The sequence below is a fragment of the Asterias amurensis genome, chromosome 2 (assembly GCF_032118995.1).
Source record: "Asterias amurensis chromosome 2, ASM3211899v1".
Lineage (NCBI taxonomy): Eukaryota > Metazoa > Echinodermata > Asteroidea > Forcipulatida > Asteriidae > Asterias > Asterias amurensis.
This window is the reverse complement of record NC_092649.1, coordinates 16236482-16257684: the sequence shown is the minus strand read 5'-3', so window position 1 is coordinate 16257684 and position 21203 is coordinate 16236482. Positions and strand designations below refer to the sequence as shown.

Genomic DNA, 21203 nt, shown 5'->3' with positions numbered 1-21203 from the left:
CACCAAATGATTACAGAATCGACATTGTTTATTGAGTTGTTTGAGGCTGCTTAAAAAGACACAAAGAACAGTCGAAACTGTCTGGAATTATTAAGAAAAGTGCAATCACTGTTAATCATGACTGGCACCCAAGTATTGGATTCTATTTTGAACACAAAACCCCACAGAAGTAATGCAGGAATCAGGGTAAGTTTTTTTCTTTTAATTTTTTCCCCAAGGGCCACGACTCTTTTGTTTTCACAGATTTTGATTTTTACCTTTGGGCTAACTATGTTTTGTGGACTGCATTGAGGTTAAAGTCACTGAGCCAGCTTGCAATGCTGACAATGTTTCTTTGCTGTAAATATTATTCTAGGCATCACCATTGTTGTTGGGAGACTTCGTTCGTATTCTTTCTAATCTCCGTTAGTAAATGTACATTTTTATTGTGTCAATGAGTATAGGCCTACAGCTGCAGTAGGTGCATTTTGGGGCCTTTATCATGATTGTCTTAACGTTGACAATATTACAAACAGAAATATTTTTGTGTGCCTAAAAATTTGGCTTAAAGCCATTGGACACTTTCGGAACAGAACAAAAATGAAAAGTTCACAGATTTAAAAATAACTTAAAGGGTTTACAGAAGGTAATGGTGAAAGACAGAGCCTCTTGAAATATTATTCCATGAAATGCTTTACTTTTTGAGGAAACATTTTACAATATCAATTCTTGATATCGAGAATTACGGATTTATTTTAAACACATGTCATGACACCGCGAAACGTGCGAAAACAAGGGTGTTTGTTTTTTTATATTTTCTCCCGACTCTGATGACTATTTGAGCCTAAATTTTCACAGGTTTGTTATTTTATATATAAGTTGTGATACACGAAGTGTGGGCCTTGGACAATACTATTTACCGGAAGTGTTCGATGGCTTTAAGATTGAGACAATTTATTTTTTACTAATCCTATACTTTCATATTTTCAAGTTATGAAAATAATTTTATTATAATCATCTATTAACCCAATTCATGTGTCCTCATCATCCGCAATCTTTGTTGTGCAAACTTTTGGAGTCGGATCTGTCTTAGTGTGAAGTGGCTGGAAGGCGACGACCATGTCTTCATGGGCAATTTTACTCTCAAAATAATTTTATTATAATCATCTATTAACCCAATTCATGTGTCCTCATCACCCACAATCTTTGTTGGGCAAACTTTGGATTCAGATCTGTCTCAGTGTAAAGTGGCTGGAAGGCGACGACCATGTCTTCATGGGCAATTTTACTCTCAAAATGATTTTTAAAAAAAAATATATTGCCCCAATTCATGTGTCCTCGTCACCCACAATCTTGTTGCGCAAACTTTGGAGTCGGATCTTTTTTAGTGTGAAGTGGCTGAAAGGCGACAACCATGTCTTTGACCGCAATTTGACTCTCAAAATAATTTTGTTAAAATCATCTATTCCCAATTCATGTGCCCTCTTCACCCACAATCATTCTTAGTTGTGCCAATTTTTGAGTCGGATCTGTCTCAGTGTAAAGTGGCTGAAAGGCGATGACCATGTTTTCACATGCAATTTGACTCTCAAAGTAATTTTATTATTATCATATATTGCCCCAATTCATGTGTCCTCATCACCCACAATCTTTGTTGCGCAAACTTTGGAGTCAGATCTGTCTTAGTGTGAAGTGGCTGGAAGGCGACAACCACGTCTTTGAACTCAATTTGACTCTCAAAATAATTTTGTTAAAATCATGTATTGCCCCAATTCATGTGCCCTCTTCACCCACAATCATTCTGTGTTGCGCCAATTTTGGAGTCAGCTTTGTCCTACTGTGATTGGTGGAGTGGCTGAAAGGCGACGACAATGTCTTTGAACCAATTTGACTCTCAAAATGGTAGACAATTGGGCAGACAACAGCTGCATGTGACATCATTACCATAAGTCTCAAGGGGTTTAGGAAGATAACATTTTGATTTATTAAGAGTAATAATTTGGCTTTTATTGTTGGTTATACATGTAGTTGTTTTCTGTTAATTACATTGTCAGTTACCTGTTGGTGTCTGTGTCACAATTACTGCATACATGTACCTTTTAGGGGTTTCCCTGATTTTTTTTTTGATTTTTTTTTATTTTATTTTTTTTTTTTTGGGGGGGGCCTTAAATATTTGGAAAAATAGACCAGCTGACTAAAATGGAACAAAATAGGTGTGAAAGTTTTGGATAAAACAAAGCACTGTCATGGAAAAAGGTCTGTCCTTTGTCCTGTCACGGTTCCGTGTTTTTTTTTTTTTTTTTTCCATAGGTTATGGTACAAAAGCGTTCTGCTTCACCTTACACCTAAATGTTGTCATTCTGCCGATTATTATTGATTCATTGTGCACCACATATATTTATTATCTCATGTTACTGTGTTACTTGGGTAATTTCAACTTAATGTGCTTTTTTGTAATGAATTGCAGCATTGAAATAAATGTTACTGAATGAGTATGTAAGGAGGAGAGTTCGGTCAGCTTGGTTTGGTCCAATCATTTGAGTTGTGGACAAAAATAATCCCAAATTTACTTTGTTCTTGTATATCTTCAAAAATAATAACTGTGCAATTAGTGTGATTTAACATTGAAAAAAAAACAACCTATGGGGTAATATTATTGAAAGCCTGGGGGTAGGGCAGTTTAAAAACAATTGTTTAATGAGATCCTTTGTATGTATTCTTAAAAACCTTAGTTTTGGTTTTCCAATGTCATTTTACTTGGTGTGTGTCTCATGCTTTAAATGGTTTGAATTGAAGCTTGTGTGATAATAATAAGATGTGGCTGTGGCATTGTGGAGTTTTATGAGTTTTCCATCGATTCTTGCAACTGACATGCCAACGATTTTACCAAACTCTTCCTAACTTGGGATTAATCTTAGTACTTAGGACGAGTTTTAAAAGTTCTGTATCCATAGCAAAAGGATGCCTTGAACCTATCCTAAGTTAGGCAGCTGCAGTCGATTTCACAAAACGCTAGGATTACTCCTAACTTGAGTTAGGACGAGCAACCCGTCCAAACTTAGGATGGTTTCAATGCGTCCTACGTATTTGGATAGGGAACTGAACCCGTGCTAAGTCCTAAGATTAATCCTAAATTAGGAAAAGTTTGGTGAAATCGATGGCTGGTTACTTACTCATTGTACTTGAGTTAATCCTAGTGGTGCTTTGTGACATCGGCCGCAGGTCCTTCAAAGCATGGTGTTTAGGAATATTATTGTCTTGTCAAGGAAATACATTATCGTTAGCTTTTAAAAGTATTGTACATTATGTTGTTATGAATGATCTAAAAAAACAATCTGAGCAATTTTTTTATATCAAAGCTTCTTGGTGAATATAAAACTGTATACCACTGACTACCGGTACCAACTCCTGGGATATGTTTTTGGTCTGAAAACTGCCTTGTGAATACCAACACAAACACCTACTCCCAATGTTGAGTTGCTGAGTTTCTAAAGTAAATCGCACTCATTAGCTGTTCTGATCCGATCCGACAGGTCAAACAACTATTGATTTCGTCAAGATTTTTACTTGTTTTATTACTATTACTAATCTTTCCTTCTATCAAAAGCCCATAGGTTTTACCAAGGCATATAAACGGCCAAAAGTCATACTTGGCTCAATATAAAAGAGTCAGATCCTACACATGTATATCATATTAAAGCTTATTTAAGCAAAGGAATGTGAGATATGCTTGAGATAGACGCAAAATTTCCTTCTTCCGTAGGTGCTAATTCTTTGCTTACGGTGTAAGGTACAGCCATGAATGTGGGCCCTTCTCTGGTGTAGTAATATAGCAATGAGTGTGATTTTAAACAAAGTTGCAGTTTCTGCATGAAATACGATTGACGTACGATTTGAGATTTTGGGAAAAACCATTTAAAATTGTAACGTTCGTTTCTACTTCTTAGGAAACATTCACATGTACAGTAATGGGCTGTGGTGTGAGCGGGATATAATGGACTGTTATGTAGACTTCAAACACACTGTTGAGCAGGCAATGGATTTCCCCCAAAATCGATGGTCACTTTGTGCAACGGGTGTTTGTGAATGTCAATTCTTTTCTTAGAGATGCACACTTCTTGTGTGCATTTAAAGGCACTGGACACTAGTGGTTATTACTCACAAATAAATGTAAGCAGAAAAACTTACTTGGTAATGAGCAATGGAGAGCTGTTGGTAATATAAAACATTGTGAGAAACGGCTCCCTCTGAAGTAACATAGTTTTTGAGAAAGGTAATTTCTCACTCAAATATTAAAAGACTTGCAGCAGTTTACTATGCACCTAAAAGCACAAAAATTTGTGCAACTAGGGTGTTTGTTCTTTCATTGTTTTCTTGCAACTTTGATGACAAATTGAGTCCAAATTTTCACAGACTTGTTATTTTATGAAAAATGCATACAATGTTGGGATACACCAAGTGAGAATACTGGTCCCATGACAATTACACGTACCAAACGTATCCAGTGCCTTTAATGGACAGTTTCTCTACAGGTTTTTTAAAGGCAGTGGACACTATTGGTAATTACTCAAATTAATTATCAGCATAAAACCTCTGGTAACGAGTGATGGGGAGCTGTTGGTAGTATAAAACATTGTGAGAAACGGCTCCCTCTGAAGTGACGCAGTTTTCGAGAAAGAAGTAATTTTCCACGAATTTGATTTCGAGACCTCAAGTTTAGAATTTGAGGTCTTGAAATCAAGCATCTGAAAGCACACAGCTTCGTGTGACAAGGGTGTTTCTTTTTCTTTCATAGTTATCTCACAACTCCGATGACCAATTGAGTTCAAATTTTCACAGGTTTATTATTTTGTGCATATATTGAGATACACCGAGTGAGAAGACTGGTCTTTGACAATTACCAATAGTGTCCAGTGTCTTTAACACACATACTTAGTATACATTGTACATGCCCGCCTTCCTGTGACTCTTGTATGAAGGAGCACGTTGACTTGACGATCAATAAAGTTTTCGGAGAAGCAATTACTCTTCTTCGGCATTGCACAAAATACATTTCGAGAAATATGTTTGACACCAAGGCTCCGCACTTTCTTAGAATCGAGAACTTCATATATCTTTTACCGTTTCAGGTAATTACACGTGTTTGTCAAGACCTACGTGAAGATATCACGACATCGCAATTTAGTCGCATGATATTTATATCAGTGGACTCGGTATATCAGTTACATCTCCTGTGTGTTGGTTATGGAGTCCCAAGTATTTCGGTGCAGCTACCTGCCAGTTTTGACATGAAGCAAAATCACACTTGAAGATTTCGCTGAAAAAGAAGTAGACATGCTCATTTAGAAGATGAATAACAAAAACCAAACAGAGAAACAAAAACCACACCGTAAAATTTAGAAGAAGTAATGGCGATGATGAATCTAAAGTTCTTATGGTTTAAAAGTATGAAGCCATTTTGAGATATGGTGAACACATTCATACGACACTATTGGGTTTGGGTATACTGTTAGTATACACCCAAACCAAACAGTGTACTCATATTTTGCCCGCCATACCTCAAAAAGGCTAATGACATTTGATCACGCAGTAGTTATTCACCCTCCCCTCCCCCGCCTTTCAAACTTCAAAAGTCCAAGGACCACAACTCCAATTAGCAGAAGAAGCAGGTTTAAAGGAAAACCCATACATTTGCAGGCTTAGCTGCTTTGGGGGGGGGGGGGGGGGGTCAATGCATTATTGCTTGTCTAAGCCTAGCGGTTAAGAGCACCAGACTCCAGCTCTGGTGTTTCTGATCAGCAGTATGTGCGTTTGAGTCCCAGTTGGGACACCTGTGTCCTTAAACTTGATGCTTTGCCCTTTGGATGGGACGTAAAACCGTTGGTCCCATGTGTTGTGTAACGCACGTAAATGAACCCAGTGTATCTATTGAAATGAGAAGGGGATTCGCCCCTATGTTCCTGGTTTGATCGGCTTCATATTGCGCCACAGCACCTTGTAGACCATGACACCGTGCTATGTAAAATGAGTCGGGCCCAATTTCATAGAGCTGCTAAGCACAAAAATTTACTTAGCATGAAATTGTTGCCTGATAAAGACAGGATTACCAATCAACCAGGTGATTTTCAGGATAAGCAAACAATAGCTGAACACCAGTAATAAGCGATATGCAAGAAATGGAAATTTGGTTGGTAGACCTGTTTTTTTCAAGGAAGAAATTTCGTGCTAAGCAAATTTTCGTGCTTAGCAGCTCTATGAAATTGGCCCTACATGTAGGTCTGATAATTCAAACGTATAGTTACATACCTTGAAGCGCCTTGAGCGACACTGAGTGATGGATATGTGCGCTACATAAGAAGCCACTATTATTATTATTTTTATCATTAAGTACATTCACCTGTACAGTTCTTGAAACCCTCGGAGAAGCTTGATCCTTTAAACCAATCAAATTGACCAGGCATGTGCGGATTTATCAAGTGTTTATGTTACGGGGACTGGAATTGAGTGGAATTGAGATTCGCTGGAATTTGATTTACTAAACCTACACCTCCCAACAATGGATCTAATCACACTAGGGAATTCTTGAGGGGAGGGGAGGGGGGGGGGGTCATGCCAAAAATGATTTCTGAAAGTTTAGGGTTTTTTTTTTTGTGTGCCACAAGAGATGAGATACAGACTGTGTAATTATTGGGCGTACCAGAAAGTTTTGCAAGATTTAAGGTGAGGAGTCCAGATATTTAACTTGTCATGCATCAGAGCATAATCAAACCCTCCCCGGGCCCAGCAACTCTTAGCAACGAAAATGACATGTTTTCTAATTGTTTAAGCCGGTAGTATACACGATAACAAAATAAAACATGGCTACACACAACAAATAGTATATTTATAAACTCTTGATGACATTTATTTTAGTTTTATGTCTTTATTAGATTCAGTCATTACGTACATGTCTTCCCTTGAAAAAATAAAAATATCCAGGCTAGGCCAAACTTTCAGGATAGTTTGGGTTACGCTTACTTAACATATTTTTTATATTTATGCCTAAGGTTGTGTAAAGGTTTTCATAATGTTTAGTAAGACTCAGTGGGTTCAGTTCATTTTGAAAAGCCACAAAAACCATAGCATGTGGCTTATCAAAATGAAGGCATAAGAGAACCCAATTAAGTTTCACAAGGTGGGTCAATATTCTCATTAGACTTCTCTTCCTATGTTATATGATTTGTTCATGTTATGACATGAAATAAGTCGCAGGTTTTACAACAGTCATCTCCTACATATATTTTGAGTGATCCTCTAGAGATCAACTGTTTGATGCAAAATTTCAACTAAATAGAAACATGTCTTATGTCAAAGTATTAGAGATGTGATTTCTCTGTTTTTTAACTGGAAATATGTGGGGTTTTTTAACCCACACAAAAACAAAATTACTAACAATTTGATTGAAAATATATTTTAGGACTTAGATCAAACAAGATGACGGATTTTAAAAACCATATGGAACAGTCCAGATTTATGAGTAGGCTGTCTAAACCAAAGATAAATGTACATGAATATTATAAAGCAGGCTTTGTACTCTCTAAATGCAGAAAAGGTGAAAAGGCACTCTTTGAAGAGCCATATGAGGATCATCTCTTTTTTGAGTGGTCTTCACTCTTTTAGATTGAAGTTTGCATCTTTTTTGAGTGATTTGTTCACTCTGTCCTGGAGTGAAACCCCTCTAGAAGAGTTAAATAATCACCACTCTTTCTAAATAGCCATATGAGGAACAACTCAAAATGTAAAGAGTGATGTTCTTCATTCTTTTACATTTAGAATGTACCTGCTTTTGTGCTCAAAGCTTTAAAGGCTGTGGACACTATTGGTAATTGTAAAAGGCCAGTCTTCTCACTTGGTGTATCTCAACATATATGCATGAAATAACAAACCTGTGAAAATTTGAGCTCAATCGATCGTCGAAGTTGCGAGATTACTATGAAAGAAAAAACACCCTTGTCACACAAAGTTGTGTGCTTTCAGATGCTTGATTTCGAGACTTCAAATTCTAAATCTGAGGTCTTGAAACAAAATTGGTGGAAAATTACTTCTTTCTCGAAAACTATGGCACTTCAAAGGGTGCTGTTTCTCACAATGTTTTATACTATCAACCTCTCCCCATTACTCAAAATGAAGAAAGGTAATATGATCATAATTATTTTGAGTAATTACCAATAGTGTCCACTGCCTTTAATGTTTGCGCTCGCAAGCGTCCACACTTTGCGCTCATAGTTCAGGGTTTTGCATCCTTGTGTAGAGTTTCAGTTTCCGTCCAGACAATGTTCTCAATCTCCCAAAGCAAACTAACATGGACTATTCATGTATTCATGAAGTCCCACAGTCTGGATGAGGAGGCCAGCAGTTCCTTCGTGTGTCAGCCGAGTACTCTAAATCATTCCTTAGATTTAAAGGCTGTGGACACTATTGGTAATTACTCAAAATAAATATCAGCATAAAACCTCACTTGGTAACGAGTAGTGGGGAGAGGTTGATAGTATAAAACATTGTGAGAAACGGCTCCCTCTGAAGTGACGTAGTTTTCGAGAAAAAGGTAATTTTCCACAAATTTGATTTCGAGACTTTAAGTTTAGAATTTGAGGTCTCAAAGTCAAGCATTTGGAAGCACAACAGCTTCGTGTGACAAGGGTGTTTTTTTCTTTCATAGTTATCTCGCAACTCTGACGACCAATCAAGCTAAAATTTTCACAGGTTTGTTATTGTATGCGTATGTTGAGATACACCAAGTGAGAAGACTGGTCTTTGACAATTACCAGTAGTGTCCAGTGTCTTTAAGTCTTAACAAAACACGGGTTAGCCGAGTACTCTTAATCATTACATAGATTTAAATTTGGTTTCTAATGGGAACCTTTGTCCACTTTGGAGATAATATTTGATCTCCCTTCCCTTTGGAGTTATTAGCGGAAGGATTTTCAAGCTTTCAATATTTTAATGTAATGCATTAAATTATAGATTGTCAGTTAGTTATTTCTCAAAAGACTCTCGTGTAATTAACATTGCAGTGTGTGGGCTGTTTTAGGCTTGCTGGCACATTTTTCATTCTATGTATTTTGGAACTTTTTATGACTTGTTTTCTCTTGTACTTACGTGTCTTTGTAGGTTGTTTTTTGTCTAGATCACGTGATTTTTTTCTTTGCTTTTTTTTCTTATCCGCAGGCTTGTTCCCTGTAGTCTTATTTGTAGTATTGTTTTACTGTATGTACTGTTTGTGTGTTCCCTGGAAAATAAATGAATAAATAAAATATATATAATCTAGGTAAACAAACACACAAACGACAATACAAGCAACACTGGGAAGAACCTGTTGATCAAAAACACGAAAGCAATTCCGCTAAAATGACACGTCAGAGTGACTTGGGACTCACTCTCCAGCACATTCGTCGCTGCGTCGCTGTTTAATAAGAATATATTTGCTCCGCTGCCCGGCCGCCTACGTATACGTACATGTACGTATACACATCATAGGCAATTTATTTCAGCTGCACAGAAGAATAGGGAAACAAAAAACCAAAGACACACACTTAACGATTCCAGGTAGTTGGAAAGCACTGAGCAGTGATTAAGGGAAAACGTATAAGATTACCCCTTAGATGACCACGTGTGGTGCGTAGAAGTATTTCACTACTGTACTACATATACTGCTAGTGTTAACAGTACATGCCAGTCAGCACCTGTGGTTATTCAGTGATTAGACTGCATTGAGGCAACAGGCTGCTTGCTCTCTCTCTGTCTCTCCTAGTGCTTTAAATGCACTGTTTCTTTGTAACATAAGTGGAGTGTTTGGATTTAGCAGTCGCAACCATGGTCTATAAGATTGAACAGATGGGGTATCTTAACCTGGTAGGTTTTTCACAAGCAAAATTCTTACTAGGATTCGGTCAAGCAGTGCAAAGTCTTCAATGTTTTCTTCTTATGTGAAAATTTATTAAAGCAATTCATCAGTTTCTGTGAACGCAGTGAACTTCAGATGGAAGCCTTTACTATTCATCATGAACACTTATAATGCGCCGATATCCGTCAAGTTTTGACATTCAAGAACTGTCTTCATTCAGAATCAAATTTGTGTTTTCATTGAAAAAAAAAATGAAAAAAAGTGTGTATTTATTTTTAAATCTTGTCTTCATTTGATTTTTAGCGGTCAATGAGCTTCAGGACGAGCCACTCTCCACCGTTCAACATCAAACCTTACTGCAAACCAGTAGCCACACCAACAAAAAGACGAGACAGCACACTGTGGTCTGAGACTGTCAACAGCAACATCAACGAGGGACTAACCAAGAGACAGATTAAGAGACAAGAGGTGAGATTTTAACATTGAAATGCTATTCACACGACAGCAATTTAACTGGGGTCCCTCACTTAACTTTAGCATGTTTTGTAAAATGAAGCAATGTTTGACAAGATTTTGCAAAAGAATTTGGACGGCAGTTTGGATAAAAAATTTGTCCATTCACACAAAGTTCATTTTGTTAAATTTTACAACCATGCTATAACTTGAATTAGCAAGGGATCCTTGCTAAATTGCTCTCTTGTGAAAGGGGCTTTTGAGATTACAGACAAGCAGTGAACTTTTCTCTTGTGTAGCAGAGCAAAACACTACACAAACACTTCTTTTCTTATGGATGCAATCTTCTGCATTACTCTGTTTTCATTGCCTGTTTTACTCTTGTTCTGGGGCCTGTGTCTAGGGACTGTGGAGTGGATTTTGCATGCTAGAGTCAACTTTGGCTCTCAATAATTATATTGTATTATATATTACACTGTATTTAATGGTTATCGTTGTTTCGTTAAATTTTTGGTCATGAAATATTTGATGTGTGTGTGTTTTGCGGTCGTAGAGGGGATCTTGCTTTTATCAATCTTGCTCTTCACTGGAATTGAGTTGGATCTCCTCTGGGTCCGCAGACGCACATTTTTGTGCATAATTGTGTTTATATATGTGTGTGTGTTTTAATGCAATTTTGACTCCATTTGCTTCTTTTGTTTAGCTGTTGTGGTTTTTAAATCAATGGGCTGTTCCTGCTCATGAATAGTTCTGTACTTTGTGTATTTTTTGTACGACGATTTAAAACAGTTTACAGTGCTTTCTTTATAAATGCATTTATGTTTCAGTTTTATGCAGTATTATATACTATTTTAAAACATTGACAATTTTTATGTCATGTTAGTTATTTTAGAAGCAGCAATTTACTTGTGTTTGATTGACTGCTGTGAGACTTTTCTCTATTGTTCTTTGTACTTAACTGTACAAAATACATTGATTTCCAATCAGAAAGTACTTAGGCCTAATGTTAAAAACTCATTCGTTTGAAGCTGCTTATTTGTAATCTGCTTTCATGTAATTGTATCTTTCACTCATTGTATATTTTATTGTTCTCTTTATTTGCTTAGAGGCTTTTGCATTAGGCGCTTTACAAATGTGTTAATTTTTGTTGTTATTATTAATGTATTACTTGATACTTGATGAAGTAATCCCTTTACAGCTGGTAAAAGCTAAACTGGTAAAAGTGCACACTCGTGTAACTTACATATTGTAAATGCATTTTGATTAGAATTTGTAAGGGGTAGTTTTCTAGATTTCACTGTTTTGGTTTACTTTATAGGTTGGCTTAGAACTATGATGTTATGATTTTTATTATTTAATGTTTTTAATTTCAAACTAACGCTCCAGTAGTTTGTCCTATATTTTTACACAAACTTGAAAACCAAAATTTAAACTCTAGACTAGCCAAAAAGGAAACTTAAAACAGATAGGCCTACTTAAAATTTTAAAGATAAAAGAACTTTTTGTTAATTTCTTAGTTTACTTAATTTCTATGTGTTTCTGTTTTTGTAGGCTATCTATGAACTGTTTCGTGGTGAATTGGACATGGTCGATGACCTACGTCTCATCATGAAGACGTATCGTGACTCGATGAGGTCATTGAGCATGCTCAGTGAGCAGGAGTTGGAGACAATCTTTGGACGTCTAGAAGATCTGCAGCCGCTGCATCAAGGTAAGAAAAATCTCCAGAAACATCTCCTCAAATGATTATTTATCCATCAGTACAAACAAATTCCTGATGATTAATTGCTACTTGGCTTCAGTCTGGAAAGTTCATTAAATGAATCTAGATTTTGTGGAATTATTACAGATAAATCTCAAACTGTAAACACATTGCAATCTCATTTCAATTTTTGTTTCTTTCTTGTGGTTAATTTTACATCAGGACACGATTTCCAAGTAAAAAACTTAATGAAATAAGGTCAGATCTAAAAATAGAATGCAAACAGATTCTTTTAACAAAACCCTCTTTGACCTTTAACTTGGAAATATCACACTCTGCTCCCAAATTCATGGAACTTGGTATTTTGAGTACACGATGACGTTGTCACCGAAAACCATCATCAAACCATTGAATGATCCTCTTGTAGTCTAAGTCGGACAGCCTCGGTGATATTGATTTCCCACATGGGTCGTTTCTATTCCATATCTAAGGCCAAATGAAAATTAAAATATGTTAAGCGTCCCCACTTAAAAAAAAAAGGGAAGGATGATGGCCTTTTTCAATTGTTTTTTTTTTTTTCACAAAATGGTCGCTCGACAAATTTTAAAATACAAACGGCTGGGCTTTTTTCCCCAAAATGATATTTTTAGTTGTAGGAAAAGAAAAATAATGATGCAAAAAGGAACATAAGAAGGAGGCGACCTCTAAAAACGAAGTGGGCAGGAACGCTAAACAAGTTTTTGTATTTATTTAGCCTAATGTCAGAAGACTTGTTGTGATGGATAGCATAGTCCTTCACAATGAAAAAAAAAAAGTATGGGTTAATTTTAGGCATCTCAGCATCCCAACGGGATGAGAGAGTAATTTTTTCATAGAGTAGGCAGGGAATTGGAGCGAAACCTAGCCACCTTGTGGGAAGACGTAGGTGACATTTGGGGTTCTATATTTGAGAAGTTAGTGAACCATTGCTTGAAAACACTGGCACTTGGGGGATGCGTGGGCAAGTGTCTTCAAGCCATGATCCCAATTCACTGCATGGAGACTCGCACATTCTCACAATATATCCTCAGTCAAATTAGATTAATAACGTCTCTTCAAAACATTAACTTTATTAGTGCTGATATGTTATTCCTCAGAAAATGGCTTTGTTCATTTACTTATTTTTTTTTACCTATTTATTTAAACTGTGTTTATCGAATGCATATCCAATATGGGAAGCACATTCTGATGGAATGTATTTTCTTATCCTTCCATTGAAAATGTGCTTGAGGTGTTTTTCGAATGAAATGTTAAGTTGGTTTGCGTTCAATTTAAATAGCCACATAAAAAAAACAAAAATACCGGAAGTGTGATGTCCAAAACATGAATGACCTGTAACCCTAATAGGAATGGAAAAAACCTGTTCATTGGTGTTGTTTTCTGATATAATGAGAGTTGTAAAGCTATGGAAACATGTGCCTCTAGGTTGTTTGCCTCTAGTTTTGGTTTCTGCCTGATGGAAAACAACCCTGAACCCTGTTAATGAGGGACAGTTTGACCAGAGACTTTAATCCGTTGAAAAACAAAATAATAATGAAGGGAGCCAATCAGGGAGCAAACCTTTGCCCTCTAGGAGTATCATTGGTTGCTATTTTGCTAATGTGCGTACCAAGACTTTCTGCTATGTCAATGTATTCATTTAGATTATTATTTTTCTTTCTTTCCCAGATTTAATAAGTGAACTAAATAAACAAAGGAGTGCTGATGGAACTACGGATACAGTCGGCAAAGTACTTCTAGACTGGGTAAGAGCAGAGTTCAACCTGGGATAAATTGACTTGTATGAAGTCATTCATAAAAATTTGCATTGTAAAGTTCCCATATATGGTGTTTTTTTAGTGTGACTGACTTGCGCTTGACGCATTTGCTTTGAAAGTAAAAGACGACATGGGGGCAATAATAAGTGCACTGGGATAGTACCTTAAGGTGATAAATGCACTTTGAAAAAAAGAACTTTATATTATTTATGGCTTGTCTTTCTCTCCAGCTACCGACGCTAACCAACGTCTACACAGCCTACTGTGCCAACCAGCTTGCGGCTAAGGTCCTCCTGGACGAAAAGAGGCAAGACAAGAAAGTGCACGACTTCTTGGAGAGGTGTCTCGAGTCCCCGTTCAGCCGGCGGCTGGACCTGTGGAACTTCCTTGACGTACCACGACGGCGTCTCGTCAAGTACACACTACTCATTCAGAAGATACAGGAGTTGACGCCGAATGATCACCCGGACAAGTCTTACCTAGCACAAGCGGTAAAGAGCACTTTTTTTTATTTATCTTCATTGTACGGAAAAATTGCATCACACTTATAATGGGCGGATTATTGTGTTCATACTTTCATGCTATCACCATGGTTTTAATGCAAACCTCTCTTAGTTATACTACCACCATGCAAAGTTTCAAAATCATACTTTCTGCTAAATTAGTCATAAGTTTTTGTGAAATTGTGGGTGGCATGTTGTACATTACATACATACATACATACATAAAGGCATTTTTATAGCTAAAGATCTTATTGATAAAAATTGGAGCGCTTTACAAAAGCTGACAACAAAATTTGTGATACAAATGAACAATGCAATGAACAGATAACAAAAACTTAAATAAAGGCAAATAACATTATGGCCTGATTAAACAAATAAATGGGTTTTGAGTATATTTTTGAAGAGCTAAAGTGTGTTGGCTTTCTAGAGGTTGCGAGGAAGGGAATTCCTTATTACCATATTACCTGAATCGCTTTTATTCTGTTGGTTTCATTACCAACAGAATAATAATGGAAGCGCTATCAGCGTCACTGCATGACAGACATGAGCGCTATATATAAGAAGCAACTATCATTATATTTAAATTTTGTATTTGCAGTTGAAAGTAGCAGAAGGTGTTATCCAGGAGGTGGACAGACGGACAGGAGAGATGAAGTGCAGACATTACATCGACCACTTTGTGTATCTCAGAGATAGTCAGGAACATCCTCTAATCGCGGAGCAAAAATCACTCCTCTGTGGTGGAGTCCTCAAGAACATCAAAGGCAGAGGAATGGTAAGCAAGACATGCTTTGAAAATAATAATCATAAATAAAAAATGATATAGCGCCTTATGCAAAAGAAGGAATAAAAATACATTTATGTAAAAAAGCAACACAAAATACAAAACATACAATTGTAATACCACAAAGAATAAATTTATTATTTAAAACAAAACACAAGCACGATGAGCAAAAAAAGCACATGTAGGTGTTTTCCAATGGAATTATTTTTAAAAAGTATGACTGTTTTGATAATGCTGTCATATTCAGTGTCAAAGCTGTAAGAATTTTGTGTCGTCCCTGCGGACATTGTTGTCATGTCTGTGCGTGTCAAGTCGGACTTTACAATGACTGTTTCATCTTAGTGTCAGGTATATTATACTTGACAGCACCCAGTGTGCTTATCAACACGATTCCCCCAGGATAGAAAGCAAAGATATTGAATCATTTGTCACTGGATTCCTACCTCGGACATTCTCTGCATTCCAGACATAGATTCAAAGTGACATACCTGGACATTTACTTTACTCCTTTTCACCTGTGCAAGTATTTAATGGAAATATAAATCCTCCTCGCTGTAAATCTTCAAATGTCAAGTCCTTTTTTTCTAGCTCGGAAATGAAATACACTGTCAGTCGTTGAATGATTACAGCTTGTAACAGTACGCTGTAAAAATGCTGTCACTTTATCCCAGAAGCAATTATTGTATTAACGCTGAACACTGATACTATAGCGTTTGTAGATCGAGCAATTTACTCTTGATAACTCTTTGAACCTGCACTACATAACAATGTTGAGTCTGTCATGTTTAATCATTTCATCGACCATCACTTTTAATCATTACAACTCTTCGCCCATTTCTTATCTTCCCTCCTTCAGAAACTTCACGTGTTTCTCTTTGAAGACATCTTGGTTGTGACAAGAATAGCCACGCGAAATGACAAGAAGAAATATCAGGTTTACGAGACTCCCATCCCGGTCAGGCATATGCAGCTGGAGAATCTTGAAGATGGAGAGGTCAAGCTGGGAGGCTCATTCCGAAGTTTGACGGGCAGCCAAACAGGTACGGCATATATTTATTTCATTTTTTTTTTTTTTTTTTTTCTACTATGAGAACTTAACCAAAATCCAAGATTTTGTAATGTCTTTGTTTGAATTCTGAGAAAGAAATCAATACGAAAACTATTATATAAAATGATGACAGAAATAGAAACCGATAGAGAAAATTTATCCTTCCTTTGGGGGCCGGAGGAGGTCAATGTCAGGTCAAACGCCACAAATAACTCACCTTGAGCTCCACCTGAGACAAAGTCCACCTGGTCTGGTAGTGAATAATCTGCCAATTATCACCAAAGCACAGGGAATGAAAAAAAACTCTTTGCAGGTTTTTGCTTACAACGAGGGTAGGGGGCTTCCCAGTCCAGGGGATGGTTTAGACAAGAGTACAAGCTGGCCAAATATGGTAAACAAATACCTCTGCTGATACAATGGGAGGAATGATCTGTCGGACCAGTACCTGGCCTAGCTAGTGTCCTGGGGGTACGTTATGCACCGATGTGGGAGAGGTGTTGTTTTCAACCAGCCAGGCAAACTTGAAACAATTTACCGTGGGTGTTTGTTTAATTATAATTCTTGTGCTTGGGTGACTGTGATCCAAACGTTGGCAGGTTTCGTTTTTCACATTTTCTTTTTCAATTCACACAGTTCAGTCTACTACTAGTGGTTTACTGTTTTGTCTCGCTCTGGAAGCATATTCTGACCATTTTGTTTAATTTTGGGTTGATTTAATCTTGTGTGACAGAAGGGTTTGGTTCTAAGGTTTATAAACAAGTTAAATTGGAATTTAGAAAGGGACTTTACTTATTCCAGTGAACAAGTTATACAAGTTTTTTGCCCTAAGGCTTTCTGCATTGTATGCTACTCCCTTCTACATGTACTTATTACTAGACTTGAAATTCCTTCATGGGGGGGGGGGGGTGTTACCTACAAATTCATTTTTAGAAAATTTATGTTTTGGGGATAAATCTGTCAGTGATGGCAAGCTGGCACAGCCTTAATATATTCACTATTCTGGTTTGTATTATATGCTAATGTGGCTAGAGTATGAGTTTAATATGTTTGGTGTCCCAGCCAGAGGTCAGGTGTAATTAACTGGGTATGTGACCCCTATAGCCTTAAAACAGAGAAACACTTAGGGTGCTTGCCATGTTCAACTGCGGTCAGGGACATTGGTCATTAGTCCAGTGGTCAATTGGTCATTGGTGTCAAGGAATGGGTGAACTCAATTCACTGCCCTTTCATTCATCGTAGTTGTACATAGGTTTGAGCATAGAGTAAGGTTTGAGAAATAAGGCTGCGTGGTTTTGACATTTTCTCATGTGGTTTAGTTTCATACGCTGCTTTTTACTTTAGCGTGAGGTTTTGAAGCAATGTAAGATTGCCTGTGTAGTTTTTCAACATCGGGTTGGTTTGTTTGCTGCATTGGCATTGACCTTTTCTCATGTGGTTTAGTTATATGTTGCTTTAATTTAACGTGAGGTTTTGAAGCAGCGTGTAAGATTGCTTGTGTAGCTTGTCATCACCGGATTGTACTTTTTAAGGCAAGACGGTTAATTACAAACTTTTGTGATCAGTTTTAAAAAAAAGCTAAGCTCAGTCAACTGTTGGTGGGCAGTGTTTTACGATGTTGTTTTGATCTGCTGATTGACTCATGAGGTCCTGTTTGTACAGATTATTGTTTTTGAAAGGGGTGTTTCTTTCAATGTGTAAAAAAAGACAAATTATTTCAATCGTTTTTTCTTTCTTTGTTTCTCTCTTTGCAGTGAAACACGCCTTCAGAGTCAAATCAACCGACCCAGATCTCAAGCAGGCCTTCACATTCTTTGCCTCCGATGAACACGACAAAAAACAGTGGGTACAACTCTTCAGATCTGCCATCAGGATGTCTTCAACACGGGCCGCCACTGAAGTCTAAAACACCCAAACAGACAAATCCAAAAAAACATTCATTTGTGAACTCTTGCTGCAAAATTTACTATAACGAGTCACAATTGGACCGGTCTTTATTGACATGGTCAAAAGCTGATGAAGAATTGGGCTGAGATTATACCAACTGGAGGATGGCTGAAAGCTTTTGAGTGATGATTGAAAGATTGCAGTCGGATCAGTACCGGTGGCCATATACAGTGGTAGTATCCAAGATGCAGGAGTTGCAGGAAGATGTAAGACTGCAGAAGAAGTGCCTGAGTAGGAGGTCTCTCGTTCTCTGATGTTACGCCAGTACCAAGATGCTTATGCATCAAGGAAAAGCCCAACCAGAAACAGAAGAGCAAAAAAATCCGAAACTGATGTTGACTACAAAAGAAAGTGGCTGGTTCACTTCCTGGCTGTCAGCATTTAAACATGGCGGATCTGGGGAGAAACTATTGACCCTTTGCACCCACGTCACACGCTGCGACTGTGCCCGCTCACCATTTTTGGTGGTCAATAGATTTAGGTGACTGTAAAAGCCACGTCGCCTTTAAAATGCGCACTTCACTGATTTGCCTACAGTGACATTGACCACCAAAATGGCGCATCCAGGATTATTCTGATGACGTCAGGTGAATTGGGTCAATAGAAGCGAAGCTGTTGATCAGCTTATCAGTTGTCATGGTAACAGAAAGGCAGGGGGTGGCCTTAAAATACCCATTGAAGAAGAACAGAAAAAAACTTGCAGGTTTTGTCTTGTGCAGACAAGGCAGAATTTGTTTCCTTTTGTGCTTTAACCAAATAAAACTTTAATGATCATATGAAAGTATTGTAATTGTGACTGCATCCTTGACACAATGTTTCTTAAAAAATACCCCCCTCCCCATCCCTCTTCCCTCCCTCCATCCCAGGTGTGGAAATTGTTTCTTTTGAAGCAGCCTTACTTAAAAAGTAATGTGGAAATGACATCATTTAAGCTAACTATGCGATCATATATATGAAGCATGTTAATTTAGTATATGATGACGTTTCTTGTATTTATTTTGGCATTAAGGATAGACACCAATTGGGGATGTAGTATTAACATTCCAAATGCAACACTTCGAGCGGCTTTCTAGACCAAATTACCACGGTCCGTAACTCATTGAGCTACTTAAACACACACTCGTTTAGCACACAAAGAGAAGTTAGTGCCAAAACGCGAAGAAATGTTTATGAACTGGTCCATTGCTAGTGATGTGCTTGGCAACTTTAATGAAGCAATTGTCTTGTAGGACACTATTGGTAATTACTCAAAAATTTGTTTGCATAAAAACTTACTTGGTTACGAGCAATGGAGAGCTGTTGATAGTATAAAACATTGTGAGAAAAGGTTCCCTCTGAAGTTACATAATTTTTGAAAAAAGATGTAATTTCTCACTCAAATAATAAAAGACTTCAGGCCTGAAGCCTTCTTAGGCATCTGTCTGAAAGCACACATATTTGTGCAACAATTTGTTCTTTCATTATTCTCTTGCAACTTCGATGACCAATTGTAGCCAAATTTTCACAGATGAGATTCTTTATTTTATTATTATTATTATTATTTATTCGACCAATACAAACACACCAAGTGCATATGTTGGGATACACAAAGTGAGATTTACTGGTCTTTGACAATAAACAAACTTTTCCAGTGCCTTTAAGAAGCTTATGGAGCTGGGTCTTTGTGTACAATTCATAGCCGTGAGGATTCAATCTCACCTAGCTGGGATTTTTGTAAGAAAAAAAAAACAAATTCAGACTGTGGTGTTTATTAGGAAGCCAGAACCGTGCATTGTGTTCTTTTCCATTACGTCAGTTTCATTTTATTAATTTATTTATTTATTTTTATTTATGTTTCCACAACACAGATTCATTTATGTTGATGTTTATGTTATTTGTGGATTTCCTCTAAGAATTTTTAAAATACTTATAGTTTTGTTTTAGCGTAAGAGTTTCGGTAAGCAGTGATGCTCCTAATTCAAATAAAAGTCGCTCTGCTGGTTCAGGGAAGTGGTGATTATTTTGTAAAGGGCTCTAAATTTACAAGGAAATTTTATTTGGGAACCATTTTGGTCTAGTCTCCATCTTCCTTGCTTCAAATGCATGTGGACATGTTGAAATGAGACAGACTAATACACAACCAATTCATTTTGGTTGTGGTAATTTTAATCTTATTTTTTCAAAGCTCATTTGAGCTTTCAATGAAACTCACAATCACAAAAATTTTGTTTTTTAAAAAGGGCCTTTTTGTCTGTGAACTGGATATAGAAACATGTATTCAAAAACTCAGTATTCAATATTGTGTTTCATTTATGTTTTAATGTGTTCTATTCACTTCTTTGGTAGGTCTACATGTCTCAGTTAAAGGAACACGTTGCCTTGGATCGGTCGAGTTGGTCTTTGAAAAGCGTTTGTAACCGTTTTTTATAAAATGCATATGGTTGGCATATGGTGTTCCTTTAAGGCTGTGGTGTTGTGCATACTTGTGAAACTACCAAAAAAGAAGAATGTTTATGTTTGGTTTGTTTTGGGTTTTTTTTTAATCTAAAAGGTTGCTTTTTCGGGAAAGAAACTTTAATTTTTATGAAAAAGGTCACTTGTTTCGCACCTATTGCTCGGAGTATAAACTTCAAAGTAATTTGGAGAACATACAGATTGGGTTAAAAATGTCATTGTATTGTATATTCTTGCCGTTTAGTTTTTGTAAAGTGAGATGGAGAATTTTACTGCGTTCTGAAGTCTGAAGTCACGTCAAGTGTTACATTGCACTCTAAATGTTTTGTCTTTTCGTCTTCATCAAGAATGCGTACTTTCTCGTTTTAAAAATGTCAATGGGGTTTTAAAGGAAAATATTTGAAAACAATATTTGAAACAATTGTCATTATTCCATGATCAAAAGAGATAAAAAAAATTAGGATGAGAAATTGTGATTCATGGCGAATGAAAGTTGTTTTACTGAAATTATGCAAGCTTATTTTTACCCAGTAGACAGTTTAATCAATGTGGACATTCTTGGTGTATTCTATTCATATTTCTTGGACCATTCATTATCACAGACGCTTATAACCACTGTATTTTGAAAAATGCTTCAGACAAATGCAAAGAAACACAACTGAAATACCATGAAATATG

The 21203-nt window shown here is 36.9% G+C and overlaps 1 protein-coding gene across 1 annotated transcript in view; it reads left to right on the top strand.

Moving 5' to 3' along the window:
• The window catches only part of LOC139953395 (rho guanine nucleotide exchange factor 3-like), a 58707-nt gene extending 37549 nt beyond the window's left edge, over positions 1-21158 (top strand). Inside the window, exons 7-13 of the mRNA XM_071952904.1 lie at positions 10166-10330; positions 11867-12026; positions 13725-13801; positions 14044-14304; positions 14915-15091; positions 15957-16140; positions 17900-21158. Coding sequence (XP_071809005.1) covers positions 10166-10330; positions 11867-12026; positions 13725-13801; positions 14044-14304; positions 14915-15091; positions 15957-16140; positions 17900-18051 — 1176 coding nt within the window. The 3' untranslated portion in view covers positions 18052-21158. The remainder of the gene's footprint in view (positions 1-10165; positions 10331-11866; positions 12027-13724; positions 13802-14043; positions 14305-14914; positions 15092-15956; positions 16141-17899) is intronic.
• The last annotated feature ends 45 nt before the right edge of the window (positions 21159-21203 follow it).